The 9,426-nt window shown below is 44.0% G+C and overlaps 1 protein-coding gene across 1 annotated transcript; it reads left to right on the top strand.

The window, feature by feature from the left end:
• Positions 1–2,819: 2,819 nt before the first annotated feature.
• FBXO40 (F-box protein 40) lies at positions 2,820–6,874 on the top strand (the record flags this gene model as incomplete). Its single annotated transcript, XM_009871075.1, has 2 exons — positions 2,820–4,718; positions 6,677–6,874. Coding segments are annotated over 2 exons (2,097 nt in total), but the record flags the coding sequence as incomplete, so codon positions are not given.
• Between the last annotated feature and the right edge of the window lie 2,552 nt (positions 6,875–9,426).

Here is a 9,426-nt window from a genome sequence, read left to right as displayed (position 1 = left end):
CCCTGCCGCCACCAAAATCTGGCTGAGCCAATACAATACAATACTTCAGAGTGTAAGTTTGTCTCTGGGTAAAGGGAACACCAAGGACATGTTTCTTTACTCTACAGGACCAAGGGGGAGTGGGATTGAAACATTAGGAGATATAAACAAGTATTGGTCAGCGCTGGAAGTTGCAAAGGATGGAACGAAGATGTGTGGAGAGATTAATGCATGTCAAATACAAGTGTGTGGCCTTTAGTGACTGCAGGAATCCACAAGCATTGCCTTTCCCAGACATCTTTCCCTCTCCCGTGTTGTTGGTGACTTCCGCTGCCAGTGTGTGTGAAAGTCTGAAAAACAAGAAGATAGTAGCTTCAAGAAAGAGAAGTGAAGCAGCTTCGTGTAGGCTGTCTTCCACCTGAGCCTGAGCCTACTTCCTCTGCAGCACAGCTCTCCTCAGGGCTAAGTCACTTAAACCTGGGTTTGCAAATCCACTCACATCTAGGTAAATTACACTATTGTATTTTCTTTAACCTTAGAAAAAAACCCCAAAACAAAAACAAAGTCTAAATTATTTTGCGAACAATGTTTATGTTTTTTCCCGGAGCCGAATTAGAGTCTGCTGTGTCTATGGTATTCCTACAGCATAGAAAGCATGGTGGGAAGACTTGTCAAAAAGCATTTTCTCATTTCACAACAACAACCAAAAAAAAGAGTGCCCTGGGTCCTGTTTGGAAACAGAACTCCAGTTACTTGGTTTTTTAGCTTTTTCCTTTCCACAAAGATTCACAGTAGGCTGAACCAAGCCCTCACAGCAAGGAGCAGAAATTACTGATACCCATTGAAGATATCCAGGGAAGTAGCTCCACACAATGACCTGGGCAGCCTCTAGTTCTCTAACCCAACAACTGCGTATGAGGGGAAAGGATCACAGGAGATCCTACATGTTCCCCCTAAACAACACCTCTTTCAGACATTGTTGAAGAATACTGCTGGGCTGGCTGGGTCGCTAGTCTGACCCAGAATGTCATTTATACGGTCTTAGATTTTTTACAAGAGAAGGCATGCCTCATGCTGATCACCAGCTCCATTTACTTGCCGTCAGACTCTGTGCTTCTGTTTTCCCATTTTAGGAAGGAGTAACAGCTATTGCAGGGAATTATTGTGACTGAGAACTTTTGAAAGCAGGCCTCATAAGTGCATTATTTTTACATTAAACTGATTTAATTGACTGGAAAGAATGAAAAGCACAATAATGAAACCAAAGCCAGTGGTTCATTGAGACACAAAGCTAGTAAACTGGTAGTGGTAACATTTTGCACAAAGATCTTCACAGATGATGTTCTTGTACTTCTGCTTTTTGTTGTTGGACCTCAGGAAAATTTTATGTGCTTTTTATAGCAAAGGTTTTTAAGGGGAGGATAGGTAAAAATATATCTATTTTGAAACCACATTATTGTGGAAGTGTGGAAACAGAATTGCAGTCTACCTTAAGAAAACATTTAACCTGTTTATATAATAAAGCTGGTTGAAATCTCAAAACATTTGGTTTGGCAACCTCAACTTGTTCTTTTAATCCAGTCTGTTGGTTGTAAAATGCTAAATTCATGGAGCTGCCTGGTGGCAGCTGAATTTATGAAACAGAGACTGGTATTGTTTGTCACTTGTTGTCTGTCCTATTTTCTGACCTCTTGTGGTGTCATTAACACCTTCATAAACTGAACTTAAAATATGATCAGCTCAGGATCACCTATTCGATTCCGGGTAGTGTTTGACACTGGCTTGTCAGGAATATGTAGCGTGAACTGAAGAAGTAGAGCAGCGGTGACCATTTTTTTTGTAGGATCGTGTTCTAAAACAAATCTCAAAGGAAGAAAAATGGATTCTTTCCCAAAGAGACACCCTGTAAAAGGCATGCTCAGGCTGACTTCTCTCCTGCACCATCACAGGAAGGGAAAACCTCTGTTGAGGTTAGATCTATGTGACTTCCCTTCTGCCCAAACTGCACACTGTGGTGCTGAGAGGAGCATGAGGTAAACCCTCTTCTCCTTTGTCCTGTCTACTCAGTGTTCACTGGTGACCACAAGTGGAAAAAATGTGAAAGACAATTTGTGAAAAAAAAATGAAAGAAAATGGATTTAACTGGGTGAATATAACCTGGCAACAAGCCTCCACTGCACTCTGGAGCTTCTCTCCAAAATGCAGACTAAGGCATCACTTTATTTTAGGTTTTGTCACCTGAAAGTTGACATAGCAAATAACCTGCCTGAGGAAAAGCCTGCAGACTCTGTTCCATAAGATGCGGACATCATCTAGTAGTGTAAGATAAAACAGGAAAGCAAAGTAAAGCCTTTACCCAAGCTGTTTTCCACATGGTCATGAAGACAATCCTCACTTTCAGCCTTACCAGCGTAGAGCAAGGGGTGGTTCATCTGCACAACGTGACAAGATATGTTGGCCAAATCCAGTAGATTTTTCTAGAGAGGAAAAAGAAATGTCATCTTTCATTCTCAAACAGCCTTGAGGAAGTGGGAAGCTTCTTCACTGTGCTCCTGGCAGTCTTGATTTCAGCAGCTTGGTGTAGATAGACCAGTGTAAATATGGGACAGAAAACAGCTCACTCCCAAACCCTGGCTTTCTCCACTGGGCTGATGAGTAAGGACCTTATCTATATCGTGCTTCTGTCAGGCCATGCTGTACCGCAGGGATCAGTGCTGATACCTGACTGTGTGGAGCTGATGGTCATTTGTCCACAGCCTTATTCCTGCTAGAAGTGCACATGAGCACCTAATTGCTCCTTTGAGCAATAACTCTTGTCTTCTTGTCTTTGCTACACACAGCACCAGGCTCAGAAAGCTCCTCCTGGGCAGCACAGGCACTGTGAGAGATGTTTCAGCCGGCACTGCCACGCACCAGTTGAGCTCTCTGTCTCCTGCATGGTGATCAGCTGCCGCTTTCACTGTGGGGCCACCTTCCACATGTGCAAGGAGGAGGAACACCAGTTGCTCTGTCCCTTAGAGCAGGTCTCCTGCCTCAACGCAGCCTATGGCTGCCCTTTCTCCATGGCCCGCTTTAAGCTGGCGAAGCACCTCCAGGTCTGTCCAGCCAGTGTTGTCTGCTGCTCGATGGAGTGGAATCGCTGGCCAAACGTGGATTCAGACACAACCCTCCACCAGAACATCATGAAGGAGACCTTCAATGAAGAGTGTCTGGACACAGCCTTGGCGTTCAGAGACCAGAAGATACTCTTCAGGACTTTGAAAACAGCTGACTTCTTTCCAGAGTGGAAGAAAAAGGATGAAGTGGAAGAGCTAACGGACGAAGCTGTAGGTGGGGAAGAAGGTGCTGTGGGAGGAGTAGCCTGTGGTTCCCAAGAGGGCAACGACCAGTTGACCGAGCTCAGCCAACGTGAGCGTGAAGATTTGGCAAAGGACAAAGAGGGAATGGATCTGGGGAGTTACAAAACCTGGGAAAACATTTTCAGCAAAGAGCTTCTGGCTTGCAAGGTAACGGGCTCAGCAGCCAGCACAGGACAGAAAACAGAGGAAGCTTCCAAGAAAACAGCATCAGTCTCTGACGCTGCCAGCTCCACAGAGAAGGCAAAGGAAGTACCCAATGGTGAGGCAGAGGTGAAGAACCAAAAGCCTGAACAAGTAACACCGAGTAGAGAAATGACAGGACTGGCTCCCTGGCAAGAAGGGGTCCTGGAGAGGCTGAAGAAGGAAGTTGGTGTAGGTGATTACAACATGTATCTGGTACATCATGGAGGAATGCTCATCCGCTTTGGCCAGCTAGCTGCTTGCACTCCCAAGGAAAAAGACTTTGTCTATGGGAACTTGGAAGCTCAAGAGGTGAAGACTGTCTACACCTTCAAAGTGCCAGTTAGTTACTGTGGCAAAAGAGCACGACTAGGAGATGCACTGGGCCACAGGATCCCAACATCAGACAAGTCAGTGGATACCTCAGAATTGGGAATGAGCCTAGAAGAACTACCTAAGGCAAATATAGTTAAAGCTACACTGCTGTGTGCATTGGAAAAAGAGCTAAAAGGCCATGAGATCTCCGAAGCAAGGGGTATTGATGGACTCTTTGTGGATTTTGCAACACAGACATATAGCTTTCCTCTAGAGCCCTTCTCCTCCAATACTGTTCTTGCAGATGTTCTGGATGAAAAAAGTCCGCCAGAACTCCACATGGAGCTCTACACTGAATGTGTAACCAGAAGACACAATAAAAGCAGTTCAGCTTTCACATTCACTTGCAGTCATTTCTTCAGGAGGGATGAGTTCCCATCTCACTTCAAGAATGTGCATGCTGATATCCAGTCCTGTCTGGATGGATGGTTCCAGCATCGCTGCCCACTGGCCTACTTGGGATGTACTTTTGTTCAAAATCACTTCCGCCCTGCTGGACTCAAGGCCAAGGTTATATACAGCAAGCCTCTCAAGACATTTGCTATTAAGCCAGAGGTGGACACCCTCCTTGCTGAATCAGGGAACTGCAAGTCCACAGTGGCTAATGGAGGGAGAAATAAGGACTTCCTGAGCAGCCTCCCAGTAGAATTGCTCAAGTACATTGCGGGGTTCCTGGATAGCTTCAGTTTATCTCAGCTATCGCAAGTATCAGTGCTGATGAGGGACATCTGTGCCACTCTTCTTCAAGAGAGGGGAATGGTCCTGCTGGTCTGGAAGAAAAAAACGTATTCCCATGGCGGTACTTCATGGAAAGCTCGCAAAAAGGCAAGTGACTGAGACACTGGGAAAAAAGACAGCCATAGGGTTTCTCCAGATAAAACACAGGCGTAGCAAGGTATGCTGCATATAGGCTTGCAGATGTGGGGAAAGTTCACAAGGTTGTGAATTTGTACAACAGTTGTCAGGGGTCAAGGCTGTAAAATGCAGTACATATAGCAAAGGTAGGAAAGTGTAAATGGACATCTGACTGGCTGAAAGTACCCAAGCTTGTTGTGGGTAACCAGTTTCCACGCGCACTGTTTTTAGGCATCAGGAACTGAGAATTCCAGATATTTAAGGGTTACACATAGATTTTTTAACAACTTGAGGTTCATACTTTTTTTTTGTTCTTGTTCTTTACAAGCCGATCTAGGGCATGTCAAAATGAAAACATGCTTTAGAATGTCAAAAAGGTGAAGAATAAGAAGATGTGGCTGTGAAAGGCACTCGGGAGTTCACATCACCCCCTGAGGGCTTTCATGATTCACAGGATTGCCACAAGTGTCTGATTTGTTGGGTTGTGAGAACCAGAGCAGCAGGTGCATGGGAAGCACGGAACAACATGCAGATGAGAAGCCTACTTGTGCAAAGCTGGTCTCCCACTGTTTGTGCTGGAAAATGTCCACCCCTTGGTCATTACCAACATGACTGAGCAGACAAGATAGAGATGTAGGAACAAATAATTTAGAGATGCAGGGAAGACTCTCAGAAATTATCTAAGGACTTGGCTTTCAAGCAGACACCTGAATAATCCACCTACTGATACTTATAAAATGGAAGCTTAGAAGCTTGTGACTATTTATTAAAAAAAAAGTATTCTTTATTAAGACTAAACACAAAGTGTGGTGAATTCAGAATCCATGTAGCAAAGTTTGGTGACTCTAAGTTGAATTAGCCCAATCCAAAACAGGAATTAGCCACTGAATTTATGTGGCTTCCTTAGGTAAAAAGGAAGAAATTCCAACTGAGCAATCATATAGCAATTAACTTCAGTTACTGTAACACAATTTCAAACCATCAGCATTGAATTTAGGGGCTGTCTAACCCTTTTCATGTTACCTCTCTGTACTGACCACACAGGAAACTTGTTTCCAATGCACAGGATCTGCTTGAAAACATCCTGTTTGTAATCAGTCTAAATTTCTTGACTACTGTGTATAACAGCTATGATTACTTAGGACTAGGACACAGTCAGGTAATCTTAACTGTAGCACGCCCACATACTGTTCATCCACAGAAAGAAACATTTTTAGGGAGAAAAAATCTACTATGACTTTAAAAATTCATTTGTTTTAATGGTAGACAGCAAATATTAAAGTGACTTAATCACAGTCTTATCACTACATGCTAGTATATCAATGGTCCATGGTATCACCGCAGATAGAATTAGAAAATTTTAACTGCACATCTCTGTTTTTCACAAGTTTGTATGTCCTCTAGGAATAACTTTAACCTTAGATTTCCCAGGCTTGTTCTGGGGTGGGGTGAGTAACAACAGTGTTGAAATGTTAATTACTTTGAAGTTGCTGATAGATGCTTTGGAAGGTCTTTATGAAATCAGATTTCTTGGAGATATATACCACACCAGCATGATGTAGTCACTTTGCTTTATAAAGATCTTAGATCACACTGTACATGTGATGGAGATTTGTGTAGAGGTGTGGTGGTCAGGTGTCTTGGATTTCCTCATGCCCTGCACTGAATTGGCACCAAGAACTGTAGAGGGATACTTTCCCATTAAAAATGGTAGGTGATGACTAAAGCAGCAGAACAAGCAGGTATGAGGTACATAACAATACAGTCCCCATTTTAATTTGTAATGTCAGCCCAATCAGATGTTCACTAGCTTATCCAGTATGAGTAAGGCACTATAAGCATATATAGAGATTTTTAAAAAAACCTCTTCTATTTTTACCAACATCCCCATTTTCTCTCCCCAATTTCTTTCCCCTTTCCTGTATTAGATCTGGCAGTTCAGCAGCCTGTTCTCCAGAGTTAACAAATGGCAGCTCAATGACGTGGCGTGCATGTCAGAACACCTGAAGAATTGCCCCTTCTACCAAGTGGAGCGCAAGACGGACCCCGTGCTGCTGACAGGCATGTCTGAATCTCGAGAGCAGACTCAAAAGACTTTGGTTTCGACTTTCAAGCGCAGAGTCTGAACAACCTGCTTTTCCTCCACCATGCACCTTTCAGGGCCCTTGAAAGGAAGAACTGGGAATTCAGGATGTTTCTTCCCACACTCCAACACGTACAGATCTGCCTTGTCCCCAGCTGCATTTGAAACATCCTACATATTTCTTTTTCCCCTGCATTAATTTCATTGTTAAAACTTCATCCACTGCTCACTGATATCGTGTGCTTTCTGCTTATGTTTCTGTCCCTTGCTCAATACAACATCCTGAAGAAAGCAATAAGGATCTTGTTTGAAAACAGCTTCTTCACAACCTTGAAGGTAGGCTGCCACTCCTCTGCCATGATCCTGAGAGAAGCAAGAACAGTTAATGTACCTACCTCTGCTAGGTCTGAAACACCTTAGTTTTGGACCGGAAGCCAAGTTCTAAGAGTACAGGTAGATGATCTCCTGCCTGGCAGACCTAGCGACTGCTAATCTGTTCTGAGACGTGGGCAAAAGAAAAGGACTCCCCCAAATTAAGTGATTTAATTAGAAATCCAGGGAGGACTCAGGAATTCACTGCCCAGCCACAAAACCATCATTTAGGACCCCGATTCATTATAGCTCTCAAAGAATATTTGAAGTTATTTTTACAATGCCTTTTGCAGTTGTAAATTGCATATTGCAATTGCAAGCAACTGTAAACAATACGCCAAAGAAATATTCTCTTCTGTAAAAGAAAAGGCATTCAGCAACCCATTCAGTAATGGTACCGATGATGTTTGCTTCAGTTAAATGGACTAGAGTATAAGATTTTTTTCTTTTTTTACAGAACAGAAGAGTGATTAGGATTTGTTAGTTTTTTTAATAAATACAATAATTTAAAAACAGAACATGCTTTATGAGGCAACAGATGAGGCAAAGCGTTACCAACAATGTCTGTCTTGTGGCGGTGGTGGGTGGGTGGGATTCCGCTGAAGTGGCCCTGAACTGATTCAGCAGCCACTGCACAGCCACAGCAGTGCCAACTCACGCCCCTTTCTTTTTTAAGCTCATAGCCAGAAGTGTGAGCTCAGGACATGGAGTCTGGCTTTCATCTCACCATCTCGGGCAGGAGGATATCGCAGGGAGCTGGGACAAGTGCTGGCTTGGACCTCTGCTCACCTCACAGGTGAAAACTGTCCCTGGAGGATGGACGCATATCACACTTGCCATCCTTGGTCTCGGTGCAGATCTGGGGTGAGGCGGCTGTGCAAGAAGGAGCCCTCTCTTGCTGATAAAGGTGGCCAACGAACCTGAGCTGAGCACTTGCTTACTGAAGTCATGAATTGCATGGTGATCGAAACCACGCCGAGTGCAGCTCATCCTTGTCTACGCTTGCAACTTAAGGGGTGCTTGTGAGATTTTTAACCATATGAGGATGTTTTCCTTCTCCAGACACACTCCCTCAGCAGCACATCATCTGAGCTGTGGGAACAGTGGAATCCCAGGAGCAGAAGCAGCAGCAGTTACAGACTTATTTTTTAATGTGCTTCTGTTTTCTGTCCCTAAACACCCATTCTGTGAAGTCTCATAATGCTTTACACATGAGTATAAAACTGTCTGTGCAGGAGTCTTGAGAAAAACATAACAAACAGCATCCCAGTTTTATGCAAAGGAAACCGAAGCAAAAGAAGACAGGGAACTTAAGCTGGGCCAGAAGCAGGTAAAGCTAGAGCCTCCTTCATCCTGTGGCCTAAGCCACTGAGCAAAATAAACTAGCTGTCCTTTAAAGTTGCTTACAAAAATTCACCTGTCCTCACAACACCCCATATAACATAAGTTGCCCAATATTATCAGTCTGTTTTACACAGAGAAGTTGACAGGGTGAGAACATAGAGATAGACTTCCAGGACTCGTCTCTACATCAGGGCCTCATCCTTTGCATATCACTTACCCAGTTTTGAAAGATGCTGAGCACCCAGCTGTAGATGGAGACCATGGTAGCTGCAAATGCATGTCCGAAAACTGGGTACCAGTATTTGTGCTCAGTATTTAAAAATGAAGCCACTCAAAATCATGGATAATATGGGCGAAGGGGAAAAAAAAAGATGCTTAAACAATGGGATCTCAGAGTAAGTCAGTGTCCAAAGCTGATATAAGAGACCAAGAACAGTTCAGCCTGTGAACCCTCTCTCACCTGATCAGCCACTTAGCTGTTGTAAATGGGTGTAGCTGCTCCGAAGTTGTGGCTCACATTAGGTATGAATTGGGCTCATTGTACCTTTAGTGCCAGTGTCACTGGCACTGCTGCTGTGCCGTTTCTGGCCTCCTTCTCTTTGATGACAGAGGATGTTGTCCTTGTATCTCCTTGCTCCTGGAGATCACATGGCTCCAGTTCCAGCCTTATTAGCGCTAATCCTGTTTCTTCCCTGTGCAAGAGGTGCCAGAGTCAGACTACAGGGAGGATGCAACCTTTGCAGGTGTGGTGGTTCAGGAGATAGGAACATTGCAACCTCTTGGGATCAGCCAGGTTGTACATACAATGTCTAGGAGACCACATCATTTTCCTGCTGGCACTGCTTTAGGGTACACTGGAGAGACACAGGCTGTTAACTC

Source organism: Apaloderma vittatum, unplaced genomic scaffold (genome assembly GCF_000703405.1).
Source record: "Apaloderma vittatum isolate BGI_N311 unplaced genomic scaffold, ASM70340v1 scaffold33346, whole genome shotgun sequence".
In the NCBI taxonomy this organism is placed as follows: Eukaryota; Metazoa; Chordata; class Aves; order Trogoniformes; family Trogonidae; genus Apaloderma; species Apaloderma vittatum.
The sequence above is the reverse complement of the archived record's forward strand: the minus strand, read 5'-3'. Positions and strand labels throughout refer to the sequence as shown.